At 45.5% G+C, this 21,912-nt stretch overlaps 1 protein-coding gene across 1 annotated transcript; it reads left to right on the forward strand.

Annotated features, from left to right (window-relative positions):
• Window positions 1–11,978: 11,978 nt before the first annotated feature.
• On the forward strand, window positions 11,979–16,608 carry LOC109776858 (uncharacterized). Its single transcript, XM_020335522.4, has 11 exons — window positions 11,979–12,306; window positions 12,601–12,676; window positions 12,820–12,916; window positions 13,357–13,459; window positions 13,583–13,713; window positions 13,920–14,097; window positions 14,195–14,352; window positions 14,612–14,821; window positions 14,982–15,329; window positions 15,896–16,022; window positions 16,108–16,608. The coding sequence occupies exons 1-11, from the start codon at window positions 12,099–12,101 to the stop codon at window positions 16,257–16,259; spliced, it is 1,788 nt and encodes a 595-aa protein (XP_020191111.1). The 5' UTR covers window positions 11,979–12,098; the 3' UTR covers window positions 16,260–16,608.
• Window positions 16,609–21,912: the final 5,304 nt, after the last annotated feature.

The raw sequence follows: 21,912 nt of genomic DNA on the forward strand, positions 1-21,912 counted from the left end.
TCGTAAGCGGAAGCGTTTCACAACGCGGTTGATGTAGTCGAACTTCTTCGCACTTCAACCGATCAAGTACCGAACGCACAGCACCTCCGCGTTCTGCACACGTTCAGCTCGGTGACGTCCCTCACCTTCTTGATCCAGCGAGACATCGAGGTAGTAGATGCGTTTCGTCAGCACGACGGCGTAGTGACGATGATGGTGAAGTGATCTCCGCAGGGCTGCGCCTAAGCACTACGACAATATGACCGGGGGTGTAAACGGTGGAGGGGGGCGCCCCCCCCCCACACACACAGATATATATATATATATAGGTGGGAGGGAGAGGGGAGGCTGCCAGGAGGCGCCCCAAGTAGGCCGAATCCTACTTGGGGTCCTCCCCTTGGCCGTGCCCCCCTGCCATGTTTGTCGGAGGGGGAAGGAAAGAGGGGGGAGAGGGAAGGAAGGGGGAATCCTATTCCTCTCTTTCCTTTCCCTTCCACTCTTTAATTCTCCTCCTAGGCCAGCCCATATGGGGGGCACACCAGCCCCTTGTGGCTGGTGTGTTTCCCCTCTTGGCCCATAAGGCCCATGTCTTTTGCCGGGGGTGCCCGGAACCCCTTCCGGTGACCCGATAAGTACCCGGTACCCTCCGAAACACTTCCGGTGTCCGAATACCATCGTCATATATATCAATCTTTACCTCTCGACCATTTTGAGACTCCTCGTCATGTCCGTGATCTCATCCGGGACTCCGAACAACATTCGGTCACCAAATCACATAACTCATATAATACTATATCGTTATCGAACGTTAAGCATGCGGACCCTACGGGTTCGAGAACTATGTGGACATGGCCGAGACACCTCTCCGGTCAATAACCAATAGCGGAATCTGGATGCCCATATTGGCTCCTACATATTCTACTAATATCTTTATCGGTCGAACCGTTATGACAACATACGTAATTCCCTTTGTCCATCAGTATGTTACTTGCCCGAGATTCGATCGTCGGTACCTTCATACCTAGTTCAAACCGGCAAGTCTTTTTACTCGTTCCGTAATACATCACCTTGTGACTAACTCCTTAGTCGTTTCCTTGCGAGCTTATGGTATGTATTAACGAGAGGGCCCAGAGATACCTCTCCGATACAAGGAGTGACAAATCGTAATCTCGATCTATGCCAACTCAACAAACACCTTCGGAGATACCTATAGAGCATATTTATAATCACCCAGTTACGTTGTGACGTTTGATAGCACACAAGGCATTCCTCCGGTATCCAGGAGTTGCGTAATCTCATAGTCGATGGAATATGTATTTGACATGAAGAAAGCAATAGCAATAAATTTGAACGATCATTATGCTAAGCTAACGAATGGGTCTTGTCCATCACATCATTCTCCTAATGATGTGATCCCATTATCAATTGACAACTCATGTCAACGGTTAGGAAACCTTAACCATCTTTGATCAACGAGCTAGTCCAGTAGAGGCTCACTAGGGATACGGTGTTTGTTTATGTATTCACACATGTATTAAGGTATCTGATCAATACAATTCTAGCATGAATAATAAACCTTTATCATTAATAAGGAAATATAAAATAACAACTTTATTATTGCCTCTAGGGCATATTTCCTTCATGCCTATGGTAGGCATCCATGCCTGGTTTGAATGACTTTCGACACTTTATTCAAGTTGCGACATATCAGCCATTTATCGGCCTTTTCTAACCGAGAAAACTTCAGAAAATGCAAAAGATGTCGAAAACCCAAACAACTTGCATGGTGGCTTGAATTGGTCATAAAGGGCATGAAAAGAAATTGGGTTCGTTTAAGGGATGTCGAGAAAGGGGATGCTCCCAAATGGTCCTTTCTGGCCTACCCGAACACCCTCCGTTGAATATGGTCTATTTTTAGATATCCTTCAAAAGACCCCAACTTCTGCAAGTAGGAGGGTATGCCCATTGTAGGAATCCATATCAGGTTTGAATGATTTCCGACACCATATGCAGGTTGCAACACGTCCGGCCATTTATCAACCTTTTTTGACCTAGAAAACTCCAGAAAATGCAAAACTGTTCAAAAGCACAAAAAACTTGGCATGGTACCTTGAATTGGTCATAAAAGACCATGGAAAAACAGAGGCCAGTCAAGGATTTCGAGAAACAACATAGCCTTAGACGGAGCCTTGTGGCCTACCCAAACACCCTCCATTAAACATGGTCTAGTTTGGAGATCTTCTAAATGACCCCAACTTTTGCAAGCATGTGAGCATGTCAGTGGTATGAATCAATGCCAGGCTTGAAAGGTTTTCGACACCATATGCAAGTTGCGACACATTCGTACATTTAATGGTCTTTTTTTACCGAGAAAACTCGAGAAAAAGGCAAAATTTGTCAAAAACCAAGACAAGTTGGCATGGCACCTGGAATTGGTCATACAAAGCTATGGAAAGTAACTGGGGCCATTTTAAGGATGTCGAGAAACAAGGTGCTCTCAGATGGAGCCTTCTGGCATATGCACCCTCCGTTGAACCAGGACTATTTTTAGACATTCTTGAAATGACCCAAACTTTTCCAAGCAGGTGGGCATGCCCATGGTAGGCATTCATATCAGGCCTGAACGACTTGCGACACCGTATGGAAGTTGTGACACATCCGGCCATTTATCACCCTTTTTGACAGAGAAAACTCCAAAAATATGCAGAATTTGTACAAAACCAAATCAACTGGGTATGCTGCCTTGAATTGGTCATATAGGCCAATGAAAAATGGAGTTATTTGACGGATATCGAGAAACAAACTGCTCTCAAACGGAGCCTACTGACCTACCCGAACACCCTACATTGAAAATAGTGTTTTTTGGACATCCTTAAAATGAAAACAACTTTTGGCAGGACGGGGGCATGCCCATGGTAGACATCCATGCCAGGTTTCAACGACTTCTGCTTCTCACACCGTATCCAAGTTGTGACACATCTGGCCATTCATTGGTATCTTTTGACCGAGAAAACTCTAGAAAATGCGAAATTTGTCGAAAACTAAAATAAGTTGGCATGGTGCCTGGGATTGGTCACACACGGCCATGAAAAAACTGGGACCATTTTAAGGATGTCGAGAAACAACGTGCTCTCAGACATAGCCTTCTGGCCTAACTGGACAACCTCCGTTGAACATGATCTATTTTTAGACATTCTTAAAATGACCCCAAAATTTGCAAGCAGATGGGAACGCCCATGGTAGGCATCCATGTCAGTTTTGAACGATTTGCAACACTGTATGCAAGTTGCGGCACGTTCGGCCATTTATCGCCCTTTTTCCTAGAAAACTTCAGAAAATGCAAAATTTGTAGAAAACCAACACAGGTTGGCATGGTGCCTTAAATTTGTCATACAAACCAATCAAAAAATTGAGATTATTTAACACATATAAAGAAACAACGTGCTCACAAACGGAGCCTTCTGGCCTACTCGGACAACCTACGTTGAAGATGGTGTTTTTTGCACATTCTTGAAATGACCACAACTTTTGCCACCATGTGGGCATGCTCATGGTAGCCATCCATTCCAGGTATGAAGGAAAAAATATTTAAAATCATAATTTAAAAAGGTACTTAAAACTGTTTTTTAACATAACTAATAAATAGAAAGTGATAAAATAATAATTTAAGTTTTTTAAAGAATTTAATAAATATGTTAAAGAAAATGAATTTAAAATTATAATTTATAACAGTTACTTAAAATTATATTTTTGATATTCCAAATAGTATTTCAACTTTTTGAACAAGTTTCAAAAATAATAACAAAAGTTTAAAACGAGAAAAATGAATAGATGAAAAATAGAAGAAAAATGAAAAATAGAAGAAGAAAAAACTTAGTCCTTGGCCCAACTAGGCGAAGACATTACTCCCATCATACGCATGTTGGGAAAGCCCAAGCGAACGCGGATTTGAAAAAGGTTCATTGATTTTCTTTTAATCATGGATTTGAAAAAAAATCAAAGATTTAAAAAATGGTACACTAATTTTTCTTCGCAACAAAATGTTCTTGGTTTTGGGAACCTCAGCTTCCCAGCCAATTTTTCCGGATTTGGGAAGCTTCTAAGATGTTTCCAAATCGTGTTACTTTTTTCTTTTCTTATGGTTTCTTCTTTTTATCTTCTATCCTATTCTATTTTCTGTTTCTTTTTCTTTCCTTTTTCATTTTCTTTGAGTGTTTCCTTTTCAATTTATTTTTTCTATTTTTCATCAATTTCAAATTTTCATAATTTCAAAATTATGTTCTGAATTTTGAAATATTTCATGTTTCTGAATTTTTCTTCAATTTTTCAGAAAATGTATAGAATTTCAATTTTTCATATTTATTAATCAATGTTCAAAAATATTAGAAAATGGTCAGAATTTCCTAGTTTTGTTCATGTTCCAATTTACGTTCATATTTATTAATCAATGTTAAGAAAACTGAAAAATGCTGACGATTTAAAAAAGATCATAAATTTGGAAACATGTATGCGTTGTCAAATTTTGTTCAGAGTTTCAAGAGGTGTTCCTGTTTTTCAGAAATTGTTCAAAGATCCAAAAAGGTATGGTTTTCCAAATTTTGTTCAAACTCTAAAAAATAACCCTGTTTTCAAAATTTGTTCACAAATTTGAAACACGGTGATAAAAATTAAAAAGAGTCTGGATTTGAAAAATATGCTTGCATTTGAAAAAAAATCATGGATTTGAAAAAGTTTGTGAATTTAATAAAATGTTCATGAATTTGAAGAAAAATTTCAAGAATTTGAAAAAATGTTCACGAATCTAAAATTTTCAAGTTTGAGATAAATCAATGATTTAAAAAAATGTAATTTAAAAACTAAAAAGAAAAGAAAGATAAAGAGAAAATAAAAAAAGATAGAAGAAAATTCGGCCACGGAAGGCGCTATGCTTTGTGGCACAAAAATAACAAGAAGTAGTCATAAAGCACAACAGTTGAGATTTCCCCGTTGGTTACTCTGTTTGGAACGAGACAGTGAGGTTTGGGGTTTCAAATCCCACTACCATCACCATTTTTTGAAGGTTAAAAAATTAAGAAAAAAGTAAATGGGCCGAGCCAAGTACACAAGGGGGTGTAACGTACGATGTATACGTTCCGGCGGGCGTCTCAGCATATGTATGGAAGTGGGTACAATATGCCAAAAGTCGATATTGCCATTTATACGTTTAGTGAGGGGGTTGTATCGAAGCGGAACTATGGGGAAAAAAACATGTCTGCCTTCATTATGCATCGAAAAGTCGTCCCCAAAACTTTCCTCGTGTAGGGGAGTTCATAATTCTTGGCTTACTGGTTTGGGGTGTGGAAGAGGAGGGGGAGGGGGGAGGGGTACCATCTACCGACGCAGGTGCCCTTGGAGTTCTGATGATGATCTGCTTTGCAAATTCTTCCTCCTTCTTTATGTCTCTCATTTCACGAAGTTAGAGCATCTCCAACAGCTCGCGTTGTTGGAAATATGCCCTAGAGGCAATAATAAATAGGTTATTATTATATTTCCTTGTTCATGATAATCGTTTATTATCCATGCCAGAATTGTATTGATAGGAAACTCAGATACATGTGTGGATACATAGACAACACCATGTCCCTAGTAAGCCTCTAGTTGACTAGCTCATTGATCAATAGATGGTTACGGTTTCCTGACCATGGACATTGGATGTCGTTGATAACGGGATCACATCATTAGGAGAATGATGTGATGGACAAGACCCAATCCTAAGCCTAGCACAAGATCGTGTAGTTCGTTTGCTCAGAGCTTTTCTAATGTCAAGTATCATTTCCTTAGACCATGAGATTGTGCAACTCCCGGATACCGTAGGAATGCTTTGGGTGTACCAAACGTCACAACGTAACTGGGTGGCTATAAAGGTGCACTACAGGTATCTCCGAAAGTGTCTGTTGGGTTGGCACGAATCGAGACTGGGATTTGTCACTCCGTGTAAACGGAGAGGTATCTCTGGGCCCACTCGGTAGGACATCATCACAATGTGCACAGTGTGACCAAGGAGTTGATCACGGGATGATGTGAGTTACGGAACGAGTAAAGAGACTTGCCGGTAACGAGATTGAACAAGGTATCGGGATACCGACGATCGAATCTCGGGCAAGTAACATACCGATAGACAAAGGGAATTGTATACGGGATTGATTGAATCCCCGACATCGTGGTTCATCCGATGAGATCATCGTGGAACATGTGGGAGCCAACATGGGTATCCAGATCCCGCTGTTGGTTATTGACCGGAGAACGTCTCGGTCATGTCTGCATGGTTCCCGAACCCGTAGGGTCTACACACTTAAGGTTCGATGACGCTAGGGTTATAGGGAATAGATATACGTGGTTACCAAATGTTGTTCGGAGTCCCGGATGAGATCCCGGACGTCACGAGGAGTTCCGGAATGGTCCGGAGGTAAAGATTTATATATGGGAAGTCCTGTTTTGGTCACCGGAAAAGTCTCGGGTGATATCGGTAATGTACCGGGACCACCGGGAGGGTCCCGGGGGTCCAGCAAGTGGGGCCACCAGCCCCAGAAGGCTGCGTGGGCCAAGTGTGGGAGGGGACCAGCCCCAGGTGGGCTGGTGCGCCCCCCCACCAAGGCCCAAGGCGCATGGGAGAGTGGGAGGGGGCAAACCCTAGGTCCAGATGGGCCTTAAGGCCCACCCTAGTGGCGCCCCCCTCTCTCCTCCCCTTGGCCGCCCCCTAGATGGGATCTAGGGCTGGCCGCCAGCCCTTGGGGTGGAAACCCTAGAGGGGGCGCAGCCCCCTCCCCCCCCCCTATATATAGTTGAGTTTTGGGGCTGCCCAAGACACGAGAACGTCTCTCTTTTGGCGCAGCCCTACCCCTCTCCCTCCTCCTCCTCTCCCGCGGTGCTTGGCGAAGCCCTGCGGGATTGCCACGCTCCTCCATCACCACCACGCCGTCGTGCTGCTGCTGGATGGAGTCTTCCCCAACCTCTCCCTCTCACCTTGCTGGATCAAGGCGTGGGAGACGTCACCGGGCTGCACGTGTGTTGAACGCGGAGGCGCCGTGGTTCGGCGCTTAGATCGGAATCAACCGCGATCTGAATCGCTACGAGTACGACTCCCTCATCCGCGTTCTTGCAACGCTTCCGCATCGCGATCTACAATGGTATGTAGATGCACTCCCCTTCCCCTCGTTGCTAGATTACTCCATAGATTGATCTTGGTGATGCGTAGAAAATTTTGAATTTCTGCTACGTTCCCCAACATGCGTACCCGTAAATAACCAATTTTTAGGGAAGTTTGGCCAAAAAACATTTCCAACAGTTCCTCTAAACCCAAAAAAATAGGATTACATGAATTCTCCAAAACTTTCCCCCGTCTACAGAAAGATGGCCTTCATGTAAACTTTGGTGCGAGGCAACCGCGCTGCACTTTCAGCATGCCCGCCTCGTCCTATTACCCTGCCGCCGCCACGTGGCAATCCGCACAGGAACACCACCACCCCGCCTCCCGGCACCACGCTGCCCTGCACTAGTCATCGTCGGTCCATCGAGTCCCACGCAACCGCGCCGCCCCGCCTCCCCTCATCGGTCGTCACTGGTCTGTCGCGTCTCGGTGAAACTACGTCGCCCCACTGCGCACCAGAGGAACTAACAACGTTGACTACAGCTGACACCGCCTCTCCCATCGGGTGCAAGAAGGAAACCGTCGACGACCCATTTGACCCTGGCAACGGGCCCAACTCGTTAGCCTCTCTCTGTTTTTTCGATGATGCCTTACATACTTTACGAGGAGATAGGAAGACCTCAGGGCATTTTCTTTACACGGTTTTTCCTCAGCCAGCCTCAGTGATGTGGCAAGGTATTATACATGGTCTAAAACTCCTTAAAAATGGTGTCATTTGGAGGGTGGTTGATGGAGGGAATATCAATATTTGGAGGGACAATTGGCTTCCAAGGATGTCTGGCCTCAAAATTTCTGGCAAGAGGAACATATCAAGACTAAAATGGGTTCCAGATTTATTCAAGAGTGAGTCTAGTGATTGCGACAAAAATATCATTAGACATATTTTTTATCCTCATGGCGTGGAAGAGATCTTGAAGTTGCGGATTCCTCATGTGATGGTGATTTCATTGCTTGTCATTTTGAAAAGAACGGACTATTTTCAGTGAAGTGTGTGTATAATCTGGCGTTAAAGCTTAAGGATCGGAAAGAGAATGTTGGGTAATCCAGCACTGCTATTGATGGAGAAAGGAGACTCTGGGATATTATCTGGAAGGCCAACATCCCACAAAAGATTAGAATCTTTGGATGGCGTGCAACATTTCATAGCGTGGCGGTTCAGGTTAATAGAGTTTTACACCATCAAGCTTCCTTTGTACTTGCTCTATCTGTGGGGTTGAGGATGAGAGCACTTTTCACGCTCTTGTTTCTTGCCCCAAGGCTCGTGCACTTCGGTTGGCGTTGAGGAAAGTTTGGAATTTGCCCGGGGAAGAGGCTTTCAATTATTCAGGTCCGGATTGGTTACTTATTTTATTAAACCAGATAAGCTGTTCGCAAAGGGAATGCATCTTGTTTCTTTTCTGGCAAGCTTGGCACTTGAGGAATGATTTGATTTTTGGGAAAGAAAAAGAAATAGTTACAGGATCCGCTATGTTTCTGGAAAGTTACTGGTCTTCCTTTTCGTCGTGTCAGCCTACAAATGAGGTAGTCACCAATTACAAAGGAAAGGAGGTGGTGACTGGTTTTGGTGCAAGTAATAATGTTGTGAGATCCAAAGGGGTGTGGCAGCCGCCTCCTTCTGACCACGTCAAGTCAATGTTGATGCAAGTTTTGTGGAGAGTTTAAGTGCCGCGAGCGTTGGGGTGGAGGCCAGGAGTTGTACGGGTGATATCATTGTCTCATCTTAGGACTTCATTGGATTATGCTCTGGTGTGGATGAAGCGAAGCTTCGAGCATGCCTTGCTGGGTTTTTTATATTGGTATTTTTCTTAACATGCCTATTATTTTGGAAACTGATTGCGAGTTCGTGGATTCTGTCCTTGCAAATGAAAATTGTGACAGATCCCCGCTCGTTGACCTCAAGAAGGGAGCGCTCGGCATCATCAGACTTCTGGGAAACTTCAAGTTCTCAAAAATAAAAAGAAGGGCCAATTAAGTAGTGCATGAGATTGCTAAATTTAGTTTTAATAATAGATGTGATGGTTTTTTTAATAATTTTCCGCCCTGCCCTGCGTGGCATATGCTGTTATAAACGATTGTAATGACGTCTTAATTAATTAATATATGGAGAGGTGTTCTCAACAGAAAAAAAGACCTCACATGTCAACTTGCCCTAAATTTTAGGGACACCCTATAAAAGTGGTTTCACGGGAAGTTTTTTTCATGAACCCGTGCCGATAAACATAAAAACAAGGTCTACAACAAACAGCCTAAAAAAAATACTAACAAGCAGCAGATAGTGTAGAACAAGACTACCCATACTCGTGCCCGCCCAGTGCTTGGCGTCGGCAATAACCTGATGGACGATCTTTAGCAGCGGCGATGAGCAGCACCAAAGTGTTTTGGAGTATTTACTCATCATGACGTGCCCTGCTCGTCCCCGACTACAGGATCCACGGGCGACGCCGATCTATCGAATCCGAGGCACTCCACAACATCACGCCGGCAATTCGGACACGTGGACTTCCGATGGAACCACCGCTCGACGCACCTGCCATGGAAGTCGTGGGAGCATGGCAGCCTGACGGTCTCCTCGTCTTCGGTCCCCCGCCCCGACAGACAGATGGCGCACAGCTCGCCCGGCTCACAGCGGCGCTTCTGGCCGACCGCCAAAACTCCGGCGGCCTCTTTGCAGGCGAGGAGCAGCGCCTTGGGCTCGCTGTAGACCAGCTCGATCCAGAGGACCAGCTTGATGTCCAAGACGAAGCCCGCAGTGTCATGGACGTCGCCGGCGACGATGCGCGCGGCCAGCGCGTCGGGCAGGAACGCCTCCCAGTTGCCAGCGGCGAGGTCGTACTCGCGGGTGGCTGGCGCCTCGGCCAGCGCGGCGTGGATGAGGTCGAGGCAGGCCTCGCGGCTCCGGAAGACGGCGGCGGGGTCGGCGACCTCGACCCGGTGGTCGAGCTCTCGGACGACGAGCGAATCATCATCCGTCACGTCGACGCTGTTGGCCCGTACGATGGTGCGCGAGTGCTCGCGGGACACGAACACGTCGCCGTGGAGGCGCACGGAGCACGGGTGGCCGCTCGGCCTGGCATGCCAATTGATGTCGGTCCGGGCGCACGCACTGATGCGGGTCTCCGTCGCGGCCGCGGCGTGCGGCCACGGTGACCGACCTGCTGCCATGGCAACGGCCTGCACAATCCAAGGCGATGGGGGACCAACCAACACGTACGGCCCGCGCGCCTTTTGTACGCAGTATGTTTGTGCCTCCGAATCCTAATGGGTTTTGGGTTTTGGGTGGATTGGTAGTGCAAGATTAGGACTTTCTAACGAGCACCCTCATAAACACGTACCAAAAGCTTTCATTGCTTCGAATTAAATGTTTTTAATATTTTATGGACATTTCGCTGTTTCAAAATTAGTTTACAGATGTTAGATTTAAATAGTTAAATCCTCAATTTTTATCATGTTATCATTAACTTTAGAAACAATTGACATATATTTTTCAATTATTTCTGTCATGTCCAATAAAATTCCAAACTAGTAACAAATATCTCATTGTTTGAAAAGGTATGTTTATGAAATATTTCAAAAATGATTTAAATAGACACATTCCCTTTTGCCAAAAAATGTCACATTCTTATTGCGGTCATGTTTTCATTGATTTTACAAACCATTCACATTGTTTATCCAATTATTTCAGTCAAGTCCAACCAAATTCAAAAAACATTCCAAACTAGTAACAAACACCTCATTGTTTCAAAGGGTATATTTATGAAATCTTTTCTAAATTGATTTAATTAGTCACATCCTTATTTTGGTCATGCTTCAATTTCAAAAGGTATATTTATGAAATATTATCGAAATAGATTATGAATAAATCAAACGAACTTTGTGTGAAGTATTCTTGATATTGCTTGAAATAGGTCCGGATAATGGAAATATGTGGGTATATTTGTAAAGCATTGTACAATAATTTTAAAACACTAAAGTATCACTTTAAAATCGACATAATAATTAATAACAAATTCCTTTAAATGTAACGCACAAAAAATTATTTTTCTTTAATGCCGCCGAGAAAAAAAATGAACAAACTTGAATAAAGATGCCAAAATTCTGAAAAATGACATCAAATCTCTTGAAAACAACTTGCAATTCTGTCGTAATTAGAAAGTTGATATGACCTCAGGCTGGGCATAAACCCGAGCACTAAACCGGATTGCAGTTTGGAAAACCCAAAAATTACTCGAAAAAAATGGGCTTACATCCACGGTACCTGAATTACCCGAATAGCACGAACTAAACAATAGCAGCGGACCAACCCGTGGTTGGATGGTTAAAGGGACCGTGGTATCCCCAGTCCACCAGGGTTCAAGTCCTGGTGCTCGCATTTATTGCTGGATTTATTTTATGATTTCCGGCGATGCGCATTCAGTGGAGGCCGTTGACGATGAGGTGCCTACGGTGACATTGTAAAATTTCAAGATGATATGCCGACTCAGTGTTTCGGAGGTGCTCATGGGGGTAGGGGATGCGGCATAGGATGAGTGTATGCGCGTGTATATGAGCGCTTGCGTTTGTACTGTGTGTAAAAAAAGAAGTAAACAATAGCATGCCCAGTAAAAAAAAAAACTCGTGCGAAGGCCCAAGCCAGCCACAGCCCAGCCCGAATTCCCGACTAAACCTAGTTCCGTTGCGTTGCGTTCCTGCCCAGTGGCCCCAGTACCACTCACTGGCCGGTCCTCGCTCCCCGACACTCCAAGCCGCAGGCCCAAACCCAACTTCTCTTCTCGGTGGACATGGGGTTAGCGTTAAAAAAAAGAAAAAAAATCCCATTATTAAAAGGTAGAAGTCCGAGGGCAGCCGCTTTCTTTCTTTCTCCTCCTGTCGGCGCCCGCCTCTCCAGTCCCCTTGCCCCCCCCTTCCTCCCGCGCCGCCGCCAGCCCCAGCGCGCATGGTTCGCGCCGCCATCTCACTAGCCGCCGGCGGACCTGCCACCTCCCTTCCGCGCCGCCCCGCGCTCGGCCTCCGCAGCCGCGGCCTGCTCTGGAGCCGCGCCATGAGCCACGTCGCGCCGCGGCTCAGCTCCGCCACCGTCGGGGCCCCCGCCCCCGACCACCACCAACGGCCCGCCAGTGCCAGGGCTGTCGGCGCGCAAGCAGGTAACCTCTTTGTGATTATTGTTATACTAGCAGATTTGTAGCAAGTGGAGTAGCTGATTCCTGCCGGTGGTACGAGTGTAGATACATAGGCTGTTGACTGTTGGACTTTGATGAATAAAGATTTGTATTGCTTGTTTGGTTCTATTCTATCCAGAAATGATTTGTTCTTGTGGGCTAGTCGATTCGTCTTGTTAGGGCTCATGTGTATGAATAACTAGTCAGGTAACAATTTTGTCCCGATAGCTGTGTATTCTATTGAAGCAATGAACTGATGGTAAGTTCCCACGTCAACAGGAGCGAAGCAGGCACTGATATCACTGTCGGATAAAACAGACTTGGCCAATCTTGGAAACGGTCTTGAGAGCTTGGGGTAACTCTACTCTTTCGTGCATCACCATGGGGAATTATGTTGTACATCAATGCCTGCTTCAGGCAGTGCTGATTCATCACATATATCGCCTTTCCCAAAGCGCTAGTTATGTAGGGTCTTACCAAGATTTTTGTGCCTTGTAGGTTTTCAATCATCTCCACTGGAGGTACAGCGTCAAGCCTGGAGGCAGCTGGAGTGAATGTTACAAAAGTTGAACATATTACAAATTTTCCTGAAATGGTACAGCTTAATTTATTCTTTGGCTACTGCAGCATTTCTTGATATGTGTTTATTCCAAGCATTGTTTATCATAGCCAATAAACTAGTTCCTGAATCAAATTTGTGCAAGTGTTTTAAAATTTCATTTTGTGAAATGTTTCTGTACCATGCTATAGACATATATTTGATATAGTTGGCAAGTCTGATGTCCATTCGTGTAAAAGGTGCATGTGGATCTGATATAACAATCATTCTTTATTTCCAATTCTCTTCTCTTTGATGTCTCTTGAATCCTCGTAATAGTTGTTGAATAATTGATATACGATAATTTACCAAACTATATTTTCTCTTGTCATCCCTTTTTAGCATCTTCTGCTTTGCCTCTGGCTAGTCATTTAGAGGATATTGAGTATATATCTTTCTTTTCATCTCCATTTACATTTCTGTTTTGGTGATTGCAGCTTGATGGAAGAGTAAAAACATTGCACCCCAGTATACATGGTGGTATTCTTGCCCGAAGAGACCAGGAGCATCATCTTAAAGCATTGAATGAGCATGGCATAGGTGAGAGTCCATATTTTTCATCTTATGTTAGTGGACCGTTGTAATATTCTTCCAATTATCATGCCATGACATAATAATCTTGGCTTGTATTCTCATTAAACTAGGACATTTTTTTGGGCACAGGAACATTTGATGTGGTTGTGGTGAATTTGTATCCATTCTATGATAAGGTCACCTCTGGTACAATTTCTTTTGAGGATGGCATTGAAAATATTGATATTGGTGGGCCTACATTGATCAGGGCTGCAGCGAAGGTAACTGCGTTTATCATTTGAAATTACATACTTAGCGGCTGGTTGCAGTTGTTGCAATCTACCATAACATTGAGTTCATGTTAACATATATCTGCTTGCTGTTTATTGAAAATGTGCTTTATGTTCATTTATACTCATGGGATTGATGTAATAGTTCTGTACAACTGATGTGCGGCTTAATACTGATATCTTTGTTAACCTGACAGAATCATAAGGATGTTCTTGTTGTTGTGGATCATCATGATTACCCTTCTCTATTGAAATATCTACAAGAAAAGCAAGCGGGCCCACAGTTCCGCCGGATGCTGGCATGGAAAGCTTTCCAGCATGTGGCTTCTTATGATTCAGCCGTCTCAGAGTGGTTGTGGAAGCAATCGAGCGGTGGTATGATCCTTCTTTTGGTAAATGATCAAATACTTATCTGAAAGTTCGTCTGCTATTTTTACCAGATATCACATTGGTCTTGGTTGTATGTATGTAGGAGATATATTTCCCCCAAGCTTTACTGTTCCCCTCTCGATGAAGTCTACACTTCGTTATGGTGAAAATCCTCATCAAAAGGCCGCATTTTACGGTGACAGGAGTCTTTCTCTAGTCAATGCCGGTGGTATTGCAACATCATTTCAGCACCATGGAAAGGTTAGGGCGTCACATATTTATTTTCCAGTTCTTGTTACAACAACAGTGGTCCACTAATTATTCAAGAGTATACAAAGAGCAATCTCTTTTGGGTTGTTGCCACGAACTCCATGTTTCTCTAAATTTAATATTTGGTTTGTTCAGTACACACACACACACACACCTTGTTTTTGGATATTCATGCTCCTTGTGAACTCATATTGTCAAAAAGTTCAGCGATGCTTCTTCAGGGGTTTTCATAACTCCTTCCTCTTTGCAGGAAATGTCTTATAACAATTACTTGGATGCTGATGCTGCATGGAATTGTGTGTCAGAGTTTGAGAATCCTACTTGTGTTGTGGTTAAGCACACCAATCCGTGCGGTGTTGCATCCCGGCAGGATGTTCTTGAGGCATACAGGTTGGCCGTAAGGGCAGATCCTGTGAGTGCATTTGGCGGAATCGTTGCATTCAACACCACAGTTGACGAGGTATGCACTAGACTCTGATCTTATGCTTCACAAGCTCATACTGTTTTTGTAGTTGTGTTACTGTCCATGACATGTTCCTGCATGCTCATTTGCAAACTCTCAATTAGTCGTGAATTGTGATAGCCTGAGAGGGGCAAATAATAAAATTTCTCTGGTGTAGGATCTTGCAAAGGAGATTCGCGAGTTTAGAAGTCCTACAGATGGCGAGACTCGGATGTTCTATGAGATCGTGGTGGCACCAGGATACACAGAGAAGGGCCTCGAGGTCCTCAAAGGGAAATCCAAGACGTTGAGGATCCTTGAGGCAAAGAGAAGTGGGAAAAACATGCTGTCGCTCAGGCAGGTCAGTGGTGGTTGGCTAGCTCAAGAGTCCGACGATCTAACCCCAGAAGACATCACCTTCACGACGGGTTCTGAGAGAGCTCCGACGGACAGTGAGCTCTCGGATGCCAAGTTCGCCTGGCTCTGCGTGAAGCACGTCAAGAGCAACGCCATTGTGATTGCCAAGGTTAGTGCATTTCTCAGTGTGCCAAATAAAAATAGGTACAGTAAATTGCAGTTTGCAACACATCCATTGCAAGCAAAAACACCCGCCGTTTTCAGTACTTGTATTCCATATAACATCATGTATTTTGACCTTTCGCTGAACTTGCACCAATTTTCAACTTTGGTTTTATCTCCATCTGTTGGTGTGGCGTCTGATGGGGGGAGCAACTTGTCTGAAACTAGTGCATAGTGCAACCCAATGCTGAGATACTTGGCATAATCTGCAAAGAAAGAAACTCTGAACTTGCACCGATTTTCGACTTTGGTTTTATCTCCATGCCCACCTATGGACCATCTGTTGGTGTGGCGTGTGCTGAGGAACCTGTCTAAAACTAGTGCAAAGTGCAACCCAACGTCAATATACTCGGCATAATTTGCAAAGAAAGAAACTCTGGTCATTGATCCTTTTTTTCTCTTCAACCGTTGTCAAATTAGGTAGTGCAAACTCACAAATCACTGACCTGCCAAGTTTCGTTCAGTGAGTAGTTTTGCTGAGTGAATTCTTGACTGATCCTCTTGTGAGTGCAGGATAATTGCATGCTGGGCATGGGGAGCGGGCAGCCAAACAGGGTGGACAGCCTGAGGATCGCCTTCAGGAAAGCAGGGGAGGCCGCCAAGGGAGCCGCTCTGGCCAGCGACGCCTTCTTCCCATTCGGTGAGAACAAAACAACAACCCCATTTGATTTGACCAAGTGAGGTCTTACAGGTCGGAAAATTGACTCGCGTAAATGAAACTGCAGCTTGGAAGGATGCCGTGGAGGAAGCGTGTGAGAACGGCATCGGCACGATCGCGCAGCCTGGCGGCAGCATGAGGGACAAGGATGCCGTTGACTGCTGCAATAAGTACGGCGTGTCCCTCCTCTTCACCGGCGTCCGCCACTTCAGGCACTGAGCCTAACCTGAGCACTTAAGGCCGTATCACCGGTCTATCGGTAGTCAGTCCGCCGCGGAAACTTGCGGATGTTTGTCGCAATAAGACAGGCGCAGGTGATTCTGAGTCCAACTAGGATTAATTGTATGACGGTGGCGGAAGCATTTTGCCACGTACGCAAGTGAGGACGCCTAGGTGTTCGTCACATTGCTGAGCCAGCAGCGGCTGGGTAATAACAAGGTCGGAAAACCAGGGGCCATGTACTAGTTAAACCAAGCAAAAACTGTGTTTGTATTCAGACGTCGACATGAATCCAACTTGTGAGGCCATTCTGACCTTTTCAGATGCCAGCACGTGATCTCGGCTTGAAGATTTTTGTTTGCCAGCAACCTTCAGATGCTGGTTTGTAGAATTATGCCAATTCTGTGGATGGGCAAAGGGTATCAGATGCTGCCTGCGTGTAGCTTCCAGAGAAAGAGACTATGAATGATCGTTTTCCTTTTTCCTTGTGGAATCCATTCAGATGGATATAATGAAATTTAGAAGCATTCTACTGAGAGAAGCACGAATGGAATCGCGCCGAAGCAGAATGAAATCTCAATCAACTTCAGATGCATTTGCAACTGAACAGTGTTCTGCTTGTTGCTTGTTACAACCAGGGCAATGTATAGATCCCTGGTGTAGAATTTGAGCAACTTGCATGCTGGCAGCCTCCAAGAGAGCTGTATCGCGAGCTGTTTGTCCAAACCATTTACATTCTTCCATGAAGCAATTACCGCAAACCATTTGCAACAACAGTTTCACCTGGAAAGAAACATTTGTGCCTCATCTATGCCAGCACAAACTGGCTGATCTTTCACTATGTAGTATGCATAGCTAACAGTCTTGACATCCTCAAGGGCACTCCTATAGCATCGTGTCGCGCCGAGCTTGGGCATAGATGCGCACGGCCAGGTGTGATGGTCTAAGAATGAGCCCAATGCCTAATGCATACCCCTACTTCACTCCATGAATGAAACAGCAGTTGGACAAAACAGAAATTCCATACCCCTACTCACTGGAGTAGCCCTGCTGACAGGACAGAATTGTTACCACTAACATTTTATCTAAATCAATCTGTTACTTCTTCCACCAGCATCCAGCCACATAAGACTTTATTTGGCACAAACAACCTCATCATGTAATATCACCTGCAGAAAGCATGCCTTGTAGAAGTAGGTCTTTCAGCTGCTGCCACAACACAAATTCTAGTTATGTACCGGTAGTGTTCTAGTACAAGTGGCACGGCGCGGCGCCACGCTACCATTAAGGGCATGTACAATGGTGCTATCTTAGGAGTGCCACGTAGGATAAATGATGAGGTGGAGAAGAGATAACTCATAAAAAAAAGCTTATCTTCTCTTATTTAAGAGAAGACAAGAGATGATCTCTTAGCACAATATGTATCACCACATTTTTAGGAATAGCTAGTTATTGAAGATAAGGCTAAGAGATGACCCAGTGTAGACACTCTTTTTTGTCATCTCTGAATTACATGCAAGACTTAAGATAAGACTGTCTTATCAACCATTGTACATTGCCCTAAATCACATAGCTCCTTTGTCCTGTTGAGTAGTACTTGAGGTCAAAAGGGTCAGCAAACTCAAAATCAGAAGCTAGCTTCTGGCTGTGAACTGTAGATTCCCCGTCAGCGAGCGGGCTGTTGAAGAGCTCTAGTTGCAAGTGGTCAGAGGCTTGAGCTTGGCGCTCACGTTATCATCCCCCGAGGAGAAACATTCCCTGGTCACCACAACCACCATCTGCTCCAGCACCCGAGCTCTCTCCGCGACAAACTTGAGGAAAGTAACCTCGCTTCTCGTCCCTCTGAACTCGTAAAAGAACACCTTCTTCGTGCTCTCCATGACGCATTTGATGGGACCGCCTTCCTGCCAGAACCTGAGATTGACCTTGCCAGTGGACTCTTCAGATATGCGGCGGGACTGCAGATGAAATCGATCAGCATACATACATAAATGAGGTATCTTTTTCTTATCTATGAGGACAGCAATTATATATCATGCAGTATTCTAAAAAAAGCAATTATCATGCAGCAGCAGGACAGCAGTTTTATAACTGATCTGGTTCACAGTTCTGAGTTCTGACCATGCATAAACATAGCCACTGCCCACTAGTATTGCAAGCTGAGAAGGAGAAGCCGAGCTGAACGCACCGCAGGCTGTGGCTGACAAGGCGGAGGCGCACTCCGCCGGCCTGGTTTCCCATGATGAAGAGGAACTCCAGGACGGGGCTTCTCTCAAGCAAGAAGGCGAGATCACGCTCTTCCATGGTATTCAAGCAGAGGATGAGCTCCCGGAGGTTGGGGAATCTGGCGCCGCGCGGCACGGCGGCGGTGTCCGGGAGCCTAAAGACGCCAAGACAGAGGCGGGTGAGGGAGGCGCAGCTGAAGAGTGGCGGGGAGGCGCAGGTCAATCGGCCAAGGGCGGTTGACAAATACGAGCTCTTGGACCCCCTTTGCGACGAGGATGTCGATCCAGCGCGCCATCTCGCCTCGGTGCTCGTCCATGGTGCCACGGGTGAGGTGGACGCAGCGGAAAGGCCCCGGGTGCGCCGCGAGGGCGCTGGAGACCGCGGCAGTGATGGCGCGGGGAGAGGGAGCGCCGATGATGAACGGCCCGGACGCGCCGCCGTCCGGGAGCAGATGGCTGTCGACAAGAGAGAGGGGCGCCGAGCGCCAGATGGAGCGCCAGCGCGAGGCGAGGGCGGCGGTGCGCGCGGCGTCCTTGGCGGGGAGGCGGGAGACGATGTCGCGGAGGACCGCATCGGGGAGGCGGCTGATGCGGTCGACGCCGTCGGGGACGCCGGATAGCGAGAGGGTGGCGGCGGGGGAGACGGGCGGGTCCGGGATGTAGGCGTACACGCAGTAGAGCATCAGGTTGTAGCCGTACTCCACCATATCGCGATCCATGCCGTTGTGCTCCATTCTGGCGCACACTTGGCTCCTGGAGACGCCGAGGATCACTTGCGGGTCGTCCATGGCCGCCGCCGCCGGGTGGGGGAGGCGACGGCGAGGGTTTTTTTGTTGTTGAAAGGAACACCATTGCATTCCATTCAGGGCCGGTCCTGAGATTTTGGGGGCCCGGGGTGGAACTAGAATCTGGGGCCTTAGTATAATCTTCAAAAATAGCTCAAAAAAAAGACCTGTCTACCCGGTGTGGGGGCCCGGGGTGGAACTAGATGTGTTTTAGCAAAACGGTATCATTATAGATCTCATATATCAATTTCATGTGAAATACTGTATCTCTTAAAAAACAATTGCGTAATGAAATGTGAACTTTTGCTAGAGACCTGTCTACATTAAATCTCCGAGTCATATATAGCTATTGGTAGAATTATGTAGCATGATCTAGAATATTAACTCACATTTGCTAGCTAGATGTGGTACGTATCCAGTCGATGTTTAAGAGGATACAAGTTACACACCTTGGTAGATTGGACGTTGAGGAACGACCTAGGTAGAATCTCAGCGAACTGGTAGGAGCCTAAAACGCATCAGGGCAGATCGCATGTCTTCATGGTCATTGAAGTCAACAAGGAATTGCTGATGACCTACAGCCTGCCATCGTGGCCTTGGATTAGGGGTTTTGAAGACTGGATTAGGGGGTGTTGACCAGATAGAGAAGGAGAAGGAGGATTGGAGGAAGCGAGGACCCAGAGAGAGATTGAAGAGAGAATTTCGTTGGCCTACTGTGGCAGTTGGTCCAGCGGCGGCAACTACCGATCGGGGGCTCGGGGGATAGAATAGGGATCGTCACGATTGGAAGAAAACTAGCGTCTACCCATCAGATGTCATGGACTCATCATGGGCTACATGCGTCTGTGGCTACTGCATTTTTTAACGTCCGGTGCAGGCTCCTTCTTCTCCGTGTGGCTTGCGACCCTGCCTCTCCCTGGGCCTCCATGCCCATGAGCATACCTATCGGGGGCCCTTGGAGTTTGGGTGACTGCCAATTCCTGAGCTTGCACCACGCGCTGCTAAATTATGTGCTACAACATTACATGCCCGTGGGCAAATAGAAATATACTCCCTTCGTTCCTAAATATAAGTCTTTTTAGACATTTCAAATGGACTACAACATACGGATGTACGTAGACATATTTTAGAGTATAGATTCATTCATTTTTCTCCGTATGTAGTCACTTGTTGAAATCTCTAGAAAGACTTATATTTAGAAACGAAGGGAGTAGAAGCTATCAAAGGATACATCTAGCTGGAATTTATTTAATCTCTCTAAACAGGGTTCCAAGATGCGACCAGTCAAAATCGCTGCTAGTGATAGCTTGTTTCAGGTTTAGAGCATCTGTTTCCAAGATTATACGCCTGCACCCCATTTCTGATGCACACCAAACTGCATTAAGAGCTGCATGTGCTTCAGCTTGTAAGGCATCACCCATGGCCATATTCTGTAAATGTCCTGCACCAGCAGCCAACACTTGTCCATTTTCATTCCTGATGACAATGCCCCATCCTCCTGAATTTGTGTCTTCCCGAAAAGCACCATCACAATTAATTTTCAACAAGTTTGCAGGAGGTGGTTCCCAAACCTGGGCTTGTTGTTGGCAGAAACTTTTACTTTTGTTCAACAGGTTCATGTACTCACCCACATGCTTCATTACTGAAAATTGGAGATCTTCAATGCTGCTTCTTGAAGCCTCGCCTTGATTGCACTTATTTCTGTTTGACCACCATAGCTTCTTTTCAATCTCTGCTCTCAAAATCTCCTCGATAACCCCTTCAGCTTCAGTGCATCCTGCAAGTTTACATCCCCATTCCTCTAGTTGAAGGGCTCTCCATAGAGCTTTAACCTTTTAAAATCTGAAAAATAAGTGCCCCCCCATCCTCATTTAATCGGAGACATACAGGGCAGAGGGGTTCAACATGCACTCCTCGACGGATTAACTTCTTAGTGGAAGGCTATTTGAAGCTAGCCTCCATAGGAAGTGGATGATTTTGTTTGGCAAGGGAAGTGACCACACCCTTTTCCATGGTGGGTTAGAATTGTTCCTGTTACGGCGAGGGTTTCGGTTCGGGGGGGAGGGGGAGCAGTTGAGGAGTGGTGGCGGCCAGTGTGACTGAGTGGTGGTGGGCATGCAGCTAGCTAGATATTGGGCCAAATGTCGGAATCAGGCCCATGAAGCAGCTTCGGCCCAACAAAGAAAATTTTAATCTTCCCAAAGGAAAAAAAAGGATTTCAAATGCTCCATAGTACTAACTTTGCAAATCGCCATTGAAAACATTCAGGAAATTTTTGGGTTTCAGCGCCGACATGCCAATTTTTAATCTTCTCCAAGAAAAAAAAAAGAATTTCAAATGCACAAGATCCTTTTTCCACTACTCTGCGACGAAGCGCAAGAAGCCTAGTGGCATCAAGAAGCTACTTGATGACGCGGAGTTTGGAAGGAAAGCATGCATGATGATTAATTTTTTTTCTTGGAAAAGGCATACATCAGTTGTTATTTGGGAGTTGGGAAACTACTTTTCTTGCCATTCATGGCTCCAAGATGAGTCTAAGCAAATGGCAATAGATTGAAAATAGATGAGAGCAGCTGCATTGTTTGGTACTCCCTCTGTCTTAAAATGCAAGATGTTTTTTGACACTATGACAGTATCCAAAAA

The sequence above is a fragment of the Aegilops tauschii genome, chromosome 3 (assembly GCF_002575655.3).
Source record: "Aegilops tauschii subsp. strangulata cultivar AL8/78 chromosome 3, Aet v6.0, whole genome shotgun sequence".
In the NCBI taxonomy this organism is placed as follows: Eukaryota; Viridiplantae; Streptophyta; class Magnoliopsida; order Poales; family Poaceae; genus Aegilops; species Aegilops tauschii.